Here is an 18,769-nt window from a genome sequence, read left to right on the forward strand (position 1 = left end):
ACATATATGCGCCATGGTGTGTACATCGGATGTTGCTCATAGGGCTCCATTGTAAACAAAAATAAATGTATAGTTAAGGCCTCTTTCACACGAACGTATAGCAGTTCCGCAATACACGGGTCACCAGCCATGTGCCCCCTCACGGATGCGGACCCATTCACTGGAATGGGTCCGCAAATCTGGAGGCACGGAACAGAACCCTGCGGAGGCACCACTGAGTGCTTCTGTGGTCTTCCGTACCTTGCTTCTGTTCCGCAAAAAGATAGAACTTGTATCTTTTTGTGGAAAGGACGGATCACGGACCCCATTCAAGTGAATGGGTCTGCAATCCGCATGCGGCTGCCCCACTGTCGGTGCCCATGCATTGCGGACTGCAATTTGCGGTCCACAGCACTGGCAAGGGGCCCTTACATTCGTGGGCAAGAGGCCGAAGACTTAAGACTGTTTGCCTACCCCAGTCTTGATCTCCCTGAGCTGGCGTGAGATGTGCCTAATTCATTAAGGGGGAATGATTGGGTCTGCATTCAATCCGCTAAAATGCGGTTGTGTGAATGGGGCCTTAAAAGGGTTTTCTAGGATTTTAGAACTGATGACTTATTGTCTGTATAGGGACCCCCGCCGATCTGCTGTTTGAGAAGGCACCTGTGAGCGCCGCAGCCTTCTCCGTGTTTTCCAAGCACAGCGCCACATATTGTATAGCGGATGTGCTTGCTATCGCGCTCAGCATCATTCACTTCTGGGGGCAGAGCTGCTCCTAGGCCACGTGACCATTGAAGTATCGTCACTAGCCTAAGAAAAGCTGAGGGAAGCCAGTGCCTTATCAAACGTCTGATCAGTGGGGGTTCCGAGTGACGGACCATCACCGATCAGATACTGATGACCAGAGGTCAGGTTGTCTGTTATAAACCCCTAATCTGACAGATCCCAATATAGTGCCGGGTCTGACCCTTCTGCTTTCTTTAAAAAAAAAAAAAATAATATTTTTTTTTTTCTATATGGAACAGAAAAATGTATATGCAAGCCTAGCCTTATGTTTTTTTTATTTTATTTTGTAACATTTCCTGCTGCCAGCTTTAGTTCGTAACTCCTGGACAATCCCTGTAAGGGTCCATTCACACGTGCGTAGAATGTGTCCGCACCTGTTCCACAATTATTCGGAACGGGTGCGGACCCATTCATTCTCTATGGGGCTGGAAGAGATGCGGACAGCACACAGTGTGCTGTCTGCATCCGCGTTTCCGGAGCACGGCCTCGAACTTCCGGTCTGCGGCTCCGGAATAAAATAGAACATGTCCTATTTTTGTCTGCAATTGCGGACAAGAATAGACAGTTCTATGGGTGTGCTGGCCGGGTGTATTGTGGATCCTCAATGCACTACGGATGTGTGAATGGACCCTAATAATTTCCTATGATAAGACCTCTTTAGGGCTTTTCCATGCTAGTTGTGATGTCACTTTTCACCAGTGTTGATGTTATGACCGGAACAAATGGAGATTTGTCATCAATCTAGAAAGTTTTTATTATCCTTCCTAATTCTGCAGTGCTGCCTTGCCCTAAGGCCCCTTGCAGATGAGCGTGAACGGATTAGGTCCGGATGCTTTGCAGATACGTTCAGTGAAAAATGCCCAACTTCGCAAGTCCGTTCAGTTTTGTTTCGCGTTCAGTTTTTGTGCGGGTGCAATGCGGTTTAATGTGTTTTTAACGCGTGTGATTAAAAACTGAAGGTTTACAAACAGCATCTCTTAGCAACGATCAGTGAAAAACGCATCGCATCCGCACCTGCTTGTGGATATGATGCGATTTGGCACGCAGCCCCATTCACTTCTATGGGCCCAGAGGTGCGTGAAAATCGCTGAATATAGAACATGCTGTGATTTGCAACGCACAAGTGATGTGTAAAAAAAAAAAAACGCTCATGTACACATGTACGTTTGCATCACGCATGGCACCCGCGCAAATATATATATATATATATTCATATTCTTCCTCTATCCAGTGAGAATACATGCTTGCTTCCTCCTTTCATTTTAGCTCCGTGGCTCCCAGGCTGTTATCACTGAACTTCTGGTCCCTGCTTGTCTACTTCTGTGGAGATGGGGTCACATGCACCGATGACATGTCCCCAAGTGTCATATCACTGCTGAGTCACATGCTGCTAGGGAAATGTTATCGTCGAGGCCAGTCGTTGGTTACAACAGCACATGTGACCCTGTCTGTGCGGAAGATGACTCTCGGAGCTGCTGGCACTTGGGTGGGGGAGATCTGAAAGCACGGAGGGAACTGATGCACTTGGGCTGATCGCGCAGGGGGGAACAAAGGGTCTTAGGGACTGATGGCAGGGGGTCTGATGAGTTTTTTTAGGAAAGGAAAATAGTCTATTTCATTTTTTTCTTATTAGAGTACTCGATTAATCGTAAAAAATAATCGATAGAGTGCTCTATTTCTAGCCCTAGTTTGCTTGCTTTTTTTTTTAATGCGCTTTTAGTAGCCAAAGCCAGGTGTCTATTATAAAGGGGGAAAAAAAGCCAGAGACTCAAAAAACCACCAAATTGAAAACACCTGTATAAAAAAAATGCATTTTCCCATCACCATTTAGCTTTCCCTTGTGAGCCATCAGAAGAAGGAAAAAAAGTGTGTTCGTGTACTTTCACAGTTGCGGCAGAGGATTCCGGCAGGCAGTTCTTTCGTTGGAATCCGGATGCAAACTGATGGCATTTGTCAGACGGACAAATGCATTGCAATACCGGATTTGTCTCTCCAGAATTACGGATCCGGTATAAACTTTATTTATTTTTTGCATTTTTAAAGGTCTGCGCAGGCCGAAAAGACGGATCCGTTTTGCCAGAACACGTAATGGCGGCACTAATACACATCAATGTAAATTAATGCCGGACCCGGTAAGTGTTCATTTTTTTTGGGCCTGAGAGAAAACTGCAGCATGCTACAGTATTTTCTATGGCCAAAAAAAACGTAAGAGGGACTGAACTGATGACATCCTGAACAGAATGCCCTCCATTCAGAATGCATTAGGGTGAAACTGATCAGTTTTTTTTTTCAGTATTAAGCTCCTGTGACAGAACTCAATAACGGAAAACAAAAACGCTATTGTGAAAGTACCCTTATTTTGAGGATCAGTTGTGATCAGCATGTCCCTTCTGTCAGAACAGTTATCTTTGAACTGAGAAAAAGGGCTGCATGCAGGACTTTTGCTCCTGTCAAAAATAAGGCCGAGTTGACATCACAGTTCCATGCTTCTAAGGCCTCTTGCACACAAACGTATTAGTTCCATTCCGTGCATTGGGGACCGCAATTTGCGGTCCCCACTGCACAGGCAACATCAGTGCGGCGGCTGAGACAGATCCAGACCCATTCATCTTGAATGGGTCCATGATCCGTCCTTTCCGCAAAAAGATAGAATAAGTTCTATTTTTTTGCGGAACGGAAGCAAGGAACGCAACACTATGGAAGCACTCCATAGTGCTACCATGGGGTTCCCCTTCGGCACTGCATCTCTGGATTTGTGGACCTATTCAAGTGAATGGGTCTGCATCCGTGATGCGGAATGCACACGGCTGGTGACCCGTGTATTGCGGAACCGCTGTATGCGGCCCGCAATACGGCTATGGAATGAATATGTTAATGTGCAGGAGGCCTAAGGCCGTATTCACTTTAATGGGTCTGCAATCCGGAGCTGTAGTGTGGAACGAAGGTACAGAAGCACTACGGAGTGCTTCCGTGGTGTTTCTGTCCGTGACTCCGCGCCGCAAAAAAAATAGAACATAATGAATGAGTCTGGATCCATCCCAGCCGCCGCATGGACGTTGCTGGTGCCCTGGGGACCACAAATTGCGGTCCCCAATGCACGGAATGGCCACACAACGGCTGTGTGCATGAGGCCTACGTCAATGGGGACAGATCTGTTTTCTCTGACACAATAGAAAATGCATCCGTACCCCATTGACTTTATTTTAGAGATGATACAACCAGATCTGTTCATAACGGATGCAGCTGGTTGTATTATCCTAACTGAAGCGTTTTTGCTGATCCATAACTGATCCAGCAACAACACTGGTGTGAAAGTAGCCTTACTGCAGATTTGTCACAAAATTTCACCCAGTGCATTGCAAGGGTTAAATTTTTGGTGGCAATCCACAGCATAAATTGATATGCAGATCCTCACCACAGCTTCTGGTGTTGAATTATTCTTATTTTTTAATTTTCTTTGCAGCATGTGGGTGATATTTCGTCTGCTTAGTCAAGGCCAGGCATGTGAAATGTGATGTGCATTTTGTATAACCTACGTCAGAAACCTGCGGCTGACCTTCAGATCTCTGCCTCGATTTCCAGTTTGCACTGCTGCAGAATCCGCCTTTGGATTTACCTTATTGATTGAAGCTAATCCACCTCTGGATACTGCTAAGAGTGTAGGAAGCATGCCAAAATCTGCGTATAAGAACACATTGTGAACACAGATACTTGCTGTGTGCATCATGTAGTTTCCGTGTACCCCATTGTCAAAAGGCCTATCCTTGTCTGCAAAATGGACACGAATAGGACATGTTCTATTTTTTTGCGAGATGTATGTGTGCGTTTTTTGCAGCTCCTTTTGAAATAAATGGGTCCGAATCCAATCTGCAAAAAGTGTGGGGAGAAAATTATGGTTGTGTGCATGGGGCCCAAGTCTGATATGCCAGTTTAACCCTTTCATGACCAAGAGTCATTGATGCCCCAGTGTCCAGGTCAAAATTTACTAATCTGACATGCGTCACTTTATGTGCTAATAACTTTGTTACACTTTTACTTATCCAAGCCATTCTGAGATTTTCTCGTGACACATTGTACTTCATGACAGTCATAAATTTGAGTCAATATATTTCACTTTATTTATGAAAAAATCCCAAATTTACCAAAAATGTTGAAAAATTAGCAATTTTATAAATTTCAATCTCTCTGCTTTTAAAACAGAAAGTGATACCTCATAAAATATTTATTAACATTCCCCATATGTCTACTTTATGTTGGCATCATTTTGTAAATGTCATTTTATTTTTTGGGACCTCATGGGTCCCTAAGAGGTTAAGCATGCATAGGATAGACATTAGGGATCGACCGATATTGATTTTTTAGGGCCGATACCGATAATTTGTGAACTTTCAGGCCGATAATTTATACCGATATTCAGGGAATTTTCATTTTTGAGAAAAAAATTAAAATTCCCACAAATCTGCTGAAAATTAATGTTTATTTTTATTTTTTTTGTAAATCTTTCTTTTTCATTTATATTTAATATTTTGGTGTTTTTATTTTTATTACTTTTTTTTTTTTTTTAAACTAACTTTTAGCCCCCTTAGGGACTAGAACCCTTGTCCTATTCACCCTGATAGAGATCTATCAGGGTGAATAGGAGCTCACACTGTCCCTGCTGCTCTGTGCTTTGTGCACACAGCAGCATGGAGCTTATCATGGCAGCCAGGGCTTCAATAGCGTCCTGGCTGCCATGGTAACCGATCGGAGCCCCAGCATTACACTGCTGGGGCTCCGATCGGAGGAGCAGGGGAGAGGGGATCCTGTGGGGGGCGCACTGCGACTGGGGTGGGGGGCGCACCACTGCTTAATACTGGGGGGGGGGGGGGGCGCACTGCGCCACCAATGCTTAATACTGGGGGGGCCTTGGGGGGGAGGCGCACTGCGCCACCAATGCCTAATATTGGGGGGGAGGGGGGCGCACTGCGCCACCAATGTCTGATACTGGGGGGCTTGGGGGGGCGCACTGCGCCACCAATGAAGCTTAATCTCTAATTTATTCATATACAGGAGGCGGGAGCTGGCTGCAGGATCACATAGCCGGCTCCCGACCTCTATGAGCTGTAGCTGCGATCCGCGGCACCTGAGGAGTTAACTATCGCAGCTACAGCTCATAGAGGTCGGGAGCCGGCTATGTGATCCTGCAGCTCCCGCCTCCTGTATATGAATTAATGTGAGATTAAGCTTCATTGGTGGCGCAGTGGCCATAGCTCCTCCCCTCCTCTTGTCCCCTGTCCTCCCATTGGCTGGAGCGGCAGCAGCAGCACAGGGGGAGGAGACACTGCTCCTTCTCCCCTGTGCTGCTGCTGAGGGAACACGGAGAGCGCTGTCATCAGCGCGATCTGTGTTCCCAGGACGTTATCGGAATATCGGCAAAATAAATGCCGATACCGATAACGTTCAAAATCCTGAATATCGGCCGATAATATCGGTAAATCCGATAATCGGTCGATCCCTAATAGACATAAGGCCATCCTTCATATAAGATAGGGCCAGGGGCTATTTATAGTATTCAGTATACTGGGCAGACTAGATGGGCCAAATGGTTCTTAACTGCCGATACATTCTATGTTTCTATATGTGTAATTTTTTTTGGTAAATAAATTCCATTAATCCATTCACAATGTCATGCTCTTCCAGAGGTTTTTGTAAGATTATTGGGCAGTTTCTCTGCCTACAAGATATTATCACAAATGCTTAGTTTACTTTTGCAGTTCTCAAAACTGAATTTGACTCAGCAGAGATCACATGCCTCTTCACAGCAAAAATGTTATAACATGAACAGAGTTGAGAAAAAGACCTTAATCCTAACTTTTACAAACCTATGAATACAGAATCAACCTAATCAAACTAATGTGAAAAGTTGTTATTCTAAAAATATTCATCTACTTGCATATTATAAGTTATACCAGCAAGAATTAGTCTTTATGTAGAAAACTATTATTTAAATCAAGCCTTACTGACTAGTGATTTAAATCATTTTTTTTCTCTCCTTCTGCAGCCTTTCGGCTCTGTAACTGCGCTCTCTCTATCTATCTATCTATATATATATATATATATATATATATATATATACATACATACATACATACATACACACACACACACACACACACACACACACACACACACACACACACACACACACACACACACATACTGCGGGGGGGGGGGGGGTTTGCTTTAACTGCTCATATATTAGGTTTGGGTTTTGTTTGAAAGCTGAAATTCCTGGCTTTTGGACAATACCAGAATGACAGCAATATGTTCAGTACATGGGAAGAGATCACTGAAATTGGGATGCAGAGAATGAAAGTAAAAGCAGGTTTTTCCCAGACTTGATTTCAAAGGGCTCTTTCACACTTGCGTTCTTTTCTTCCGGCATAGAGTTCCGTCGTCGGGGCTCTATGCCGGAAGAATCCTGATCAGTTTTATCCTAATGCATTCTGAATGGAGTGAAATCCATGTCTTCAGTAACGGAACGTTTTTTGGCCGGAGAAAATACCGCAGCATGCTTCGCTTTTTGCTCCGGCCAAAAATCCTGAAGACTTGCCACAAGGCCGGATCCAGAATTAATGCCCATTGAAAGGCATTAATCCGGATCCGGCCTTAAGCTAAACGTCGTTTCGGCGCATTGCCGGATCCGACATTTAGCTTTTTCTGAATGGTTACCATGGCTGCCGGGACGCTAAAGTCCTGGCAGCCATGGTAAAGTGTAGTGGGGAGCAGCATACTTACCGTCCATGCGGCTCCCGGGGCGCTCCAGAGTGACGTCAGGGCGCCCCAAGCGCATGGATCACGTGATCGCATGGCACGTCATCCATGCGCATGGGGCGCTCTGACGTCACTCTGGAGCGCCCCGGGAGCCGCACGGACTGTAAGTATACCGCTCCCCCGCTCCTACTATGGCAACCAGGACTTTAATAGCATCCTGGGTACCATAGTAACACTGAAAGCATTTTGAAGACGGATCCGTCTTCAAATGCTTTCAGTACACTTGCATTTTTCCTTATCCGGCGTGTAATTCCGGCAAGTGGAGTACACGCCGGATCCGGACAACGCAAGTGTGAAAGAGGCCTAACAGTGATTTCTCCTCTGCTGCTTGGACTTAAACATGACCAGTTGCATGTTTCTAGCTGCTACCAATTAGGAGATAACAATGTCTAAAGTAGCCCTCCTCCTCCACTTTCTGCCTGAGCCTAGCTTTGGCAGCACAGTTAGCTACTGTTCCCACAGCCCTAGCTGGACTCCGGGAAAGCAGTTAGGTGGTTAAAAGGATTTTCCTCGGTAAAGGTACGTCCATGTGGGATTAAAAAAAACTCATACGTATTCAAGTTTCCACAAAGCGCACTGACGTGCTGTGGGTGTAACCATTTGCACTGCCTGTCAGTCTACGTGCAGGTATTTTCCTAAAGTGTGTGGGTAAGGTTTATTAAATTCTCTCTGTCTGGTTGGAAAATCCCCAGTATTTCTACTACCAGAAGAGCTTTATTCCTGAAAGAATTATTGTGCCACAGTGTCTATTGCTCGCTTTCACTTTTGTGTCCTTTGTAAGGCTACTTTCACACGAGCGTTCGGGGCTCCGCTTGTGAGTTCCGTTTGAAGGCTCTCACAAGCGGCCCCGAACTGATCCGTCCAGCCCTAATGCATTCTGAGTGGATGCGGATCCGCTCAGAATGCATCAGTCTGGCACAGTCTGTCCTCTGCTCCGCTCAGCAGGCAGACACCCGAACGCTGCTTGCAGCGTTCGGGTGTCCGCCTGGCCGTGCGGAGGCAAACGGATCCGTCCAGAGTTATAATGGAAGTCAATGGGGGCGGATCCGTTCGAAGGTGACACAATATGGTGCATTTTTCAAACGGATCCCCCCCCCCCCCCCCCGTTGACTTTCAATGTTAAGTATGGACGGATCCGTCTGAATACAAATTGTACTTAGACTTTTTTAGTAAAATATAATGCAGACGGTTCCGTCTGAACGGATACCATCGTTTGCATTATAGAAGCGGAAGGCATCCCTCCTGAAACCACACTGCCCGCCATTAAGAGTCAGGCCTTCCTCTGGTACAGTCTGGTCACAAGGTACAGCCCTCCGCACAGTAGGAGCCCAGCACTGCAAGCAACTACCCACGTGAACGACAGCGGTGAGAGACGCGCTGAGTCCACACACAACGCACCCTGCAGAGTCCACACACACACACAACACCCTACAGTCACAGAAATGATTTACTACTCACATTTGTTCCCTGATTTTCCTCCAGGCTTTCTGTACTGCGCCACTGCAGCCGCCCCGGAGTGTACCTTCTTCTGCTTCTCTAGCTGGGTGCAAGCTCCGTCTCCCGTCACAGCGCGGGCCGGATCACACAGCTTCGCGGGCCGGTTGTGGCCCGCAGGCCGTAGCTTGAGCACCACTGGGATAGACTATCAAATATTAAATCGGTGTCAATTCATCTCTCAGCACCCCAATTGATCTTCTGTTTGATGGGGCTGACACATTTGGAGGGTTGCTATAGCCTCCTCGTTGTTTACATTGGTTGGTAGCAGAGGTTCACGGTATTGAAGCGTTGTCTCATTCATTTAAATAGGGCAAAGCTGCAATACACTGCACACCACTACTAAGGCTCCATTCAGACGTCCATAGAATGGGTCCGCATTTGTTCCGCAATTATCCGGAACAGGTGCAGACCAATTCTTTTACTATGGGGCCGGAAGAGATGCCGAGAGCACACTATGTGCTATCCGCATCCGCATTTCCGGAATGTGGACGCTGGTCTTCCAGCTCCGCAAGAAAATAGAGCATGTCCTATTCTTGTCCACAATTGCGGACAAGAATAGGCAGTTCTATGGGGGGTGACAGCCGGTTGTATTGCGGATCCGCAATGCACTACGGATGTCTGAATGGAACCTAAGAGTGTGGCCATATGTAGAGTCCTCCGGATTTTCCGCATTGCATTTAGCCGAACTCCTCTGCTGCAAAAAAAAAAAAAAAAACGCCTGAAATCAGCTGGGTTTTACCGTGGCATTGATACCGGAATCAAGTAACAAGTCTTCCACTGCTTTCAACCTTTTTGGAATTTACACCATGTGTGGCCGTATCCTAAAAGTGCAATTTTCAGATCTCCCACCAAACCTAATAGTGAGGGCCTAACCTGAGGCCATCAAACTTAAAATCCTGGATAACCAGTCTCTGATATGTGCATCCCCTCTCCTGAAGGAGAATTTGGCAACCATTATCACCAGGTGACGCTGCAGATGGTCCTTTTTCTGCAGTGGTTAAATGCTATTTCATGGCAGGGTGAGCGAATCAATTTGTAAGCATTGATTCGTTCGTCAAATAGAGTTCTTCAGCTGTGAGGGGCTGACCCCGCTGCTGAAGAAGCCCCCCCCCCGCAACTTGATTTGACAGACTGATTTCTCACCCGACCATGACAATCTCACGTTTGTGCCACTGCTTCGAGTAGTAACACAAGTGTAGAGGCTTTTTCCAGTATATTTCTAAGTGTAGGCATTGGTCAGCTAAGATTTATAAGCTGTTAAGATTATACTAGAAGTACCACTGTGTGTGTGTGTTTTTTATATATATATATATATATTTATTATACCTTTTTTACGGTAAAGGACATTTGTAATACGTCACGGATCCGTTTGTATTATCTTTAACATGGCCAAGACGGATCCATCTTGAACACCATTGAAGGTCAATGGAGGACTGATCCGTTTTCTATTGTGCCATATTGTGTCAGTGAAAACGGATCCGTCCCCATTGACTTACATTGTGTGCCAGGACGGATCCATTTGGCAAGCAGTGTTTTGGTGTCTGTCTCCAAAGCGGAATGGAGACTAAACTGATGCGAACTGGTGCATTCTGAGCGGATCCTTTTCTATTCTGAATGCATTAGGGCAAAACTGATCTGATTTGGACCGCTTGTGAGAGCCCTGAACGGATTTCAGAAACGGAAAGCCAAAACGCGAGTGTGAAAGTAGCCTTAAAGGGTTTCTACCACCAGATTTGGTCCTATTTAGCTGACTGACACTAGCGATGTGCTAGTGTCAGCAGTCCATAAGTGTTCTTACTTATCTGTCTGCTGCCGTTCACCTTTAAAAACGTACTTTTATAGATATGCTAATGAGCCTCTAGGTGCTATGTGGGCGTCATTAGCACCTAGAGGGCTCCGTCCACTAACCATTTCAGCCGCCCATTGCGTCCCTCCAGCCCGCCCTGCTCCTGTTGATTGACGTGAAACTTCTCAGTATCTCGTACCAATTCCCGCGCCTGCGCCGTGCGCTTCTGTATTCGGCGCAGTGAGTGAATGCCGCGCTCCTGGTGCCGGCTTCCTCACTGTAACGTAGTTGGCGCAGGCGCGGAGAGGAAGCCGGCGCAGGGAGAATACAGAAGCGCAGGCGCGGGAATTGGTTCGAGATACTGAGAAGTTTCACGTCAATCAACAGGAGCGGGGCGGGCTGGAGGGACGCAATGGGCGGCTGAAATGGTTGGTGGACGGAGCCCTCTAGATGCTAATGACGCCCACATAGCACCTAGGGGCTCATTAGCATATCTATAAAAGTACGTTTTTAAGGTGAACTGCAGCAGACAGATGATAAGTAAGAACACTGTTATGGACTGCTGACACTAGCACATCGCTAGTGTCAGTCAGCTAAATAGGGCCAAATCTGGTGGTAGAAACACTTTAAGAAAATAAAATTCCTGAAACTACTTAAATATTACTTTATTATAAATATATTCCCAAATACATTTCATTAGTTAGAATGGACCGTTTTGTCTGGGGAACAATCATTAGGAGAAATAAAATGGCCACTGTCCTATTAGTACACACAAAACCTATCCTGATCACACAGAAGGACAAGTTGCATCAGAACACTGAGCTAAATAGCTGCCTCAGTCTCTTCTACTTGTATTCAGGATCATAATCCCTGACAACTGATAAGATCTTCAGCTGAATCTCTGTAGGAATGGAGACGGCAAACAAGTGCTGCTGCTCATTACCCACATCCCCACCTCCTCTCTGTACTTCGTCTCCTCATGGATGCCAATCCTACGGAAATTCAACTGAAGATCTTATCAGCTGTATTCGGGCTCATAATCCTGAGAGGACGACGAGGCATCTCTTTATCTCAGTGCTGTAAAGTTAACTTGTCCTGCTATGTGATTTAGGACAGGTTTTGTATGTACTAATAGGACGGCGACCATTTTATTTTTCCTAATGATTGTTCCCTAGACAAAATGAGCCATTATAACTAATGAAAGGCATTCGGGAAAATATTTTATTATACTTTTTTTTTGTATTTTCATTTTCTTAATTCCCGGAGAATCCCTTTTTTAAACATGCTTGAAAAAATACTTGAGACCAACATAAGACTTTTTTGGTAAATTAGTTTAAGTGAATATATTGAATGAGTTCAAGGCACAGTGTATCTCCAATGATGTAAAAAAAAAATCTGCGGGTGCTGAGTACAGAGCGAAGTTAGCATGGACAGTGCTGCTGTGTCATTGTAGTTGGCTTACTGTATTGCATGCTAGGGACACTTTGCCAGTGACAGTATTGTAACATTTATTTTTTTATTTTTTTGCAGTGAATGGTAGTATCTAGAAAGGGTATGTCCCTTCAGGAGAGAGGTGCCAATGTCCAGCCGGCCTAATAACAATCCAGGGGGGTCACTGCGACGTTCACAGAGGAACACTGCCGGGGCCCAGCCGCAAGAGGACGCTGCAGGAGGAAGGTGAGGAAATGTCACTGCTGTAAAACTGTAGCATCAAGGTCACCACAGGACTCTTCTGAAGTGGTGCCTGCAGCCTATGTAACATGAAGAAGCCTTTTAGACACATTTTGGGTTGTTTGCTTGCCTTGCTAAAGTACAAGCAGATATATTTTTGGCAAAGATTAACTCTTGTTTGTCTGTTGGCGCTTTCTTTTCTCACGTGTTTACCTCGTTTCTTTAAATTAATTAAGGGCCCTTTTAACATCTGTCTTGATCTTTCTAATTATTCTAAAGCTTCTAACCCTTTAGAAAAGGAGAAACCTCAATTATGGACAAGTTGGTTAAGGGGAATGGTCGTGTTTTGTGATAAAAAAAACACATATATATTTTTGCATTACAGTAATCCTACCTAGTTTCTTGTACCATGACTGCCTCCAAGTCATGTTCCTATATTTTGTATACTAAACCTAACAGGAGGGATCTGTGTTCCCTGTATCCTCTGATGCAGTTCTCTCTTGGTTTTCCAGCAACAGGTCCCAGTTAGAGCAGGCAGAACATAAGACCCTTAGCCTTCCTGAGAACAGAAAGTCACTTTCTAAGACCCCCAAAGTGCAGTCTAATACAGCTACTGGCCATTCCAGGGGATACAGCTCTAAAAGGTAACTTTACTAACTACTTTATGAACTTGTTTAGCATTGGTAGTCAAATGTCTTGCTAATGATACTAGTAGAGGAATACACTTAGGTAGTAAAGGATTCAGAATGGTCTTTTCTTGTCGAGATTCGAGTGACTACTGCTTATTTTAGAAATGAGTGTCTTGCTTCTCTTTCTTGCTTTTCCATTCTTTCTGTATAATACACTAAGCATTTTCTGCCGTGTGCTTCACTGATCATCTCCATCCATGTTTTCAACGTCACAGACATTTAACTGTTTGTACTACAGCTGGCTGAACCCATTGATATTCAGCAGGATGGGACCTCCTAACTCAGTGATGGCTAACCTTGGCACTCCAGCTGTGGTGAAACTACGACTCCCAGCATGCTTCATTTATTTCTACAGAGTTCTGAGAGCAGCCAAGCATGCCACAGTAAGGTATGGAGAAAGACTGCAAATGACATCACTATTGGAGGTGTCCCTCTCCAGGATCATGGAAAGTGATGCCACTGATAGAGATGTCATCTTGTGCTCTTTCGTCATACTTCTGGAGCAGAACCTTCCACTAGTTGTTGTGGAACTGAAACTTAGACGTCGAGCTCGCAGTCCAGACCTAACCTAAAGGGAATTACATGCACATTTTTCCAAAAGGCGAGCAACCCTGCTGTAGTCACGTGTGGGTCAGGGCCACCTATTAACGTATTACACGAGGCGCTATCCTTTTTCTTATTTCCTAAGGCGACCAGACTAAACATAGGGTTTATCTGGGCACTACATGATGAATGTGCGGAATACACGAACTGTATAATGCATGTGCCGTGCATGGGACACGAGGTGGAGAGGGACGGAGTGAATAGATGTGACTCACAGCAGAATATAACAATGGTTGTGAAGGTTACAAAGTCATAGTTAAGAAATTCATTGGGATACATGGGCCAGGCTGATTTCACATGGTTACTCTCCGAAACTGAAGGAAGCAGAAGCTTTTTTTTTTACATTTGTAAAATTGATGCCAAAACATGTCAGAAAAATTTGGGGTAAAATGTTGTGCTTTTGCTGAATGACAAAACACCACATGTACATACACCCTTGTTGGGTGCTGCACAAATTAAATGACATTAACTTTTTAGTCTTCATATTGATATGTGAGTAACCAACCACAAAATTCTGTCTTTAAAGGGAACCTGTCATGTGGATATTTGATTATAATCTAACTAATTATATACAATCCTTAACTACTAAAAAGTGCCTTAGATGTATTCACTTACTGGTGTGACAGATGGTTACCTCATAATATACCCACAAAGATGCCACATGCTAATGAGCTTATTCGAGTCCTGCATGATGTCATTGAGTCCGGCTTATATTTAATTCAGAGCTATAGCCACTCTCCTGCCCACCTGCTGCTGATTCCTTTGGAAAATAACTGTCAATCAGCAGCAGGTGGGCGGGGAGAGTCAGGAGCTCATGAATATTCAGGACTCATCATTATCAGCTGGAGCTTTTCAATACAAGATGTTGGCAGATTGACTGGGTCAATTAAAGAAAGTGACCCAGCATTTTGCTAAGAGAATCAGTCACTTATTTATGTTGCCCTTAGTTAGGACACCATAAAACTGGTGACCGGTTCCCTTCCAATGACCGTAAAATGGTTAAAAATTAAAATAAAAAAAATCACAAGCTTATACTCTCCTCGACAATCCCTAGCTTCTGCCTTTCCAAGCCACTTCCATCTCCTGTCCTGAAATGACTGGGAATGCCACTCAGCCAATCACTTGCAGAGGCTGGGCATTGCTGCAACCAGTGATTGGCTGAGTGGCATTCCCAGTCATTTCCTGCTGTGTTGACACGGGAGAAGGAGGTGGAGCACAGCAGGGGCACAGGCATCTATGGTATAGCAATGGCGGGGGTAATAAGCAAAGTAAATATCAGTTGTTTTTTGGGTTTTTTTTATGGCCATGTACACACTTTTTTTGGACTCTTCAATCAATATTTTTTTATTTTTTTTAATATTATTCCTAAGGGTGCTTTTACACACTGGGAGATTTATCAAAACTGGTGCAGAGGAAACCTTACTTAGTTGCCGTAGCAACTAATCACATTCCACCTTTCACAGTTCAGAGCTGTTTTGGAACTTGAAAGGATCAGTCTGATTGGTTGCCATGGCCAACTAAGTCACTTTTCCTTTGAAACAGTTTTGGGATATTTTATATTTCTTTTACTGGTGTTGAGTTTTAAGCGTTTTTAGGCATGTTTGTGGCAATTTTTTCAGCACTTGTTTTTCAGTGGTATCCTTTATTTTATTTTTTCATATATAGGTAAGGGGATATTCACATGACCGTATGTTCGGTCCGCATCTTGTCTGCATTTAAAAAAAAAAAATAAAAATAAAAAAATTGATGTACTGATCCGCAAAATGCGGAACACACAAGGCCAGTATCCGTGTTTTTGCGGACTGCAAAATGGATACGGTCATGTGAAGGCCCTCTAAATATGCACTTCCTTATAATGTCACTTCATCAATATAGCTGAATAAATTGTTGACAAGAAATGCCATTAAACACAGCACACATTGCCACTTGAGTTTTTTCAAGCAGTGCCAAAAATAGTGTATGGAACAAAACGCCAGAAATTGAGGGGAAAATGGCACACCCAGAGCATGATGTAAATTTATTAAAAAAAAAAAAAAAAAAGATAGATATAACCACAAATGTTGAGAAATCCCACCAGAAAAAATTCCACTTAAAAAAAAAAAAAAGTGACACCACCGTAATTACAGGAAATAGGTTTTCTGATCCACTGACACTTCAAACTAGGCAATACAGATACATTTGTCTTGGCAGTTGTTAAATTGTTCTCTCTTCCCCTCAGGGGCTGTACCTCGTCTGCTGTTTTAATATCCCAACCAGAAGATCCAGAGCGAAGTACCACCTCAGAAATTCAAAGGCCTAAGAAAGAAACCTCCCGTGGGTTAAAGCGCAGCGCCAGCCCTGATTATAGCCGGACCAACTCCCCTAGTTCTGCTAAGAAACCCAAAGCACTTCAGCACGTCGAGCCCTCTGCTGGGACGCGGCGACCAAATAATAAACCTAAGAAGAGACAGATTGACCAGGAGCATTCAGCTCCACCTGCATCATTGCCGTCAACAAGCAAAGCATACGGCAGGAAGGGTGGAGCCCCCGGCACCTCCCCGCTGCACAAAAGAAAAAGGACAGATAATTCCTCTTGTGTGAAGAGCAGCAGTGCAGCCGTAGTAGCGACTGGTGCAGAAGACAGACCTCCAAAACCCACCAAGCTGGCTTCAAAATCGGCCACCTCAGCCAAAGCTGGGTGTAGCACCATTACTGATTCCTCATCTTCTGCCTCTACTTCCTCCTCTTCTTCGTCTGCTGTTGCCTCTGTCTCTTCTGCTGCACCCCCAGGAGCTCGAGTGAAGCAAGGGAAAGATCAGAACAAGGCTAGACGATCACGTTCTGCCTCAAGTCCAAGCCCTCGAAGGAGCAGCCGAGAAAAAGAACAGGCCAAAGCCGGCAGCTCTTCAAAGTTTGATTGGGCAGCTCGATTCAGCCCAAAAGTCAGCCTTCCTAAAACAAAACTTTCCCTTCCGGGATCCTCTAAGGCTGAGACATCTAAACCTGGACCCTCAGGATTACAGGCAAAACTAGCAAGTAAGTTGTGCATTTTCTCTTGCAAGGTCAAACTGCCAAGTGGTTGAAGAGGTTCTCCACCATCTGATTAGCACCACAGCCAGTGGTGATGAGTGACATGGCTTGAATGATGCTGAGCAGTGTCCCTTCTCCCTGCTGTCTTCATCATACTAGTACTGTTTTAATCTTATTAGCCTAGACATGCCTGACAGTCTGGTTGTTAGGGTACACTGTTGAGCAGCCAAAGTTTTTCCAATGGCGTTGTCCGGCAGCACGTCCCTACTACCCTGTCCATCTCAAAATACACATCTATTCATGTCAAGGCAGAATTTTCAATGAGCTGTTTTGCAGGCATACTTTCTGCTGCATAAACCAAATCTCAGTTTAGGTAACTTATGAATGTAATAAGAGATATCTTATTGATGGAGTACTTTTGGCAGAACTTGCTTGGCTTTGGTCTTTGTGCCTGAAGGGTTCTTGTTGGGACTTTATATTCTTAAATGATGTGCAGCAAGATATAACCGTATTGGTAGTGTCTACAAATGTCACGGCCTTAATTACCATGTTTCCATACCAATATGTTCACATCATGTGAAGAGCCTACATTGTTAGTATGAAGGGTATCTCTATGTACACCTCTGATAGAATCTTGCAACATATCCCTCAATATAGGCTTCAGTGGGATACATCACTATTAGGACTGTATTACACCTTCTGATGAGCATTACCATTGTCTGGAAGGGCGTATGATCATCAGTGGAGGAGACCACTGCTATGGCATGCAGCGATCTCCTCCACAGTATCTGGAGGAGCAATGGCTAACGCCATTACTCGTCCTCAAACAAAATCATAATTTGCTCACAAACTGTTTTTTGTTTTTTTTTAGCCTGCGTAAAAAATGTGATTGGCCGATGAACGAGTGTTTGCGCGGTACTTTTACATAGGCAGATCATCGCTTACGAACGTTCCTACCAACGCTTGTTAGCAATGTTCTGACCAACCTTCTGCAGGTGTAATACAGGCCTTAGGCTCCCATTGTAATAAAAAAAAAGTGTGTCCTATCGGTGTCCTGACAGCCTTCCCACTATGACCGTGTATACAGCTGTCAATCACTAGTAGGACCGCCTCCTGGACTTCAAAGCCCAGAATGAGCAGGAATTTAAATGAATAAATGACAAGTTTTACAGAATCTTTTATATATAACCTGCTGCCTATAGCTTACATTGCTTTTTCATGGTGACTGGTTCCCTTTAAAGGGGTCTTCCGAAACATTTATACTGATGACCTATCCTCTGTATGAGTCCTCAGTATCTGGTGGGAATCTGAGAGCCAGGACCCCCCCCACGATAAACTGTTTAAAAAGGCACCTTTGCATAGGCCATGTGATATTACATTCATCGGTCACATGTCCTAGCTGCAGCTCGTCCCCATTAAAGAGAATGGGGATGAGCTGCGACACCAAGCACAGCTGCTATACAAGCTATGGCACTGTGCTTGGTAAGCTGCGTGATGGGCAGAGGTCCTAGGTGTCGGGCCTCCACTGATCAGATAACCTATGTAGAAGACCCCTTAAATTCAGGAATCTTGGGTTTCGCTATATAAACTTATAAGGGGCTATCTGCCTTGTTGGAGAATGTTTGGGACACAGACTTCATACAAGGTATTGCAATAGTCATTGTGAAGTTTGTAATATTGAAAAGTGGCATGTGTATTAAAAATACATTTCAATGCGTTCCACCATTATTTACGTCCTAATAACTTGTGCAGCATCACTGCATGGAAACCAGGAATTGTAAATTATTTGCATTATGAGTGTAAGGTCCATTCCAAATATAAAAACTCAAAGTTAGATATAGTGTCCAGGGCCAAATATCCAGGTGAGTCCTACAGTTGGGGCTCGCTTCAAGGGTTTTTTCCTCCAGGTAATAAAGGCTACTATGTTAATCGTTAT

At 44.5% G+C, this 18,769-nt stretch overlaps 1 protein-coding gene across 12 annotated transcripts in view; it reads left to right on the top strand.

Moving 5' to 3' along the window:
• TRIP12 (thyroid hormone receptor interactor 12) overlaps nucleotides 1–18,769 on the top strand; it is a 152,778-nt gene that overhangs the window by 39,267 nt on the left and 94,742 nt on the right. For 9 of the 12 annotated variants that reach the window (XR_006388621.1, XM_044289055.1, XM_044289054.1 and 6 more), the window contains exons 2-4: nucleotides 12,392–12,538; nucleotides 13,045–13,176; nucleotides 16,043–16,839. Coding sequence is in view for 11 of the 12 variants with exons in the window: in XM_044289055.1 (XP_044144990.1) it covers nucleotides 12,441–12,538; nucleotides 13,045–13,176; nucleotides 16,043–16,839 (1,027 nt within the window). In the remaining variant the exon portion in view is untranslated. The remainder of the gene's footprint in view (nucleotides 1–12,391; nucleotides 12,539–13,044; nucleotides 13,177–16,042; nucleotides 16,840–18,769) is intronic. The other 3 variants (XM_044289062.1, XM_044289063.1, XM_044289064.1) reach the window with 1 other exon arrangement.

Source organism: Bufo gargarizans, chromosome 4 (assembly GCF_014858855.1).
Source record: "Bufo gargarizans isolate SCDJY-AF-19 chromosome 4, ASM1485885v1, whole genome shotgun sequence".
Taxonomy (NCBI): Eukaryota; Metazoa; Chordata; class Amphibia; order Anura; family Bufonidae; genus Bufo; species Bufo gargarizans.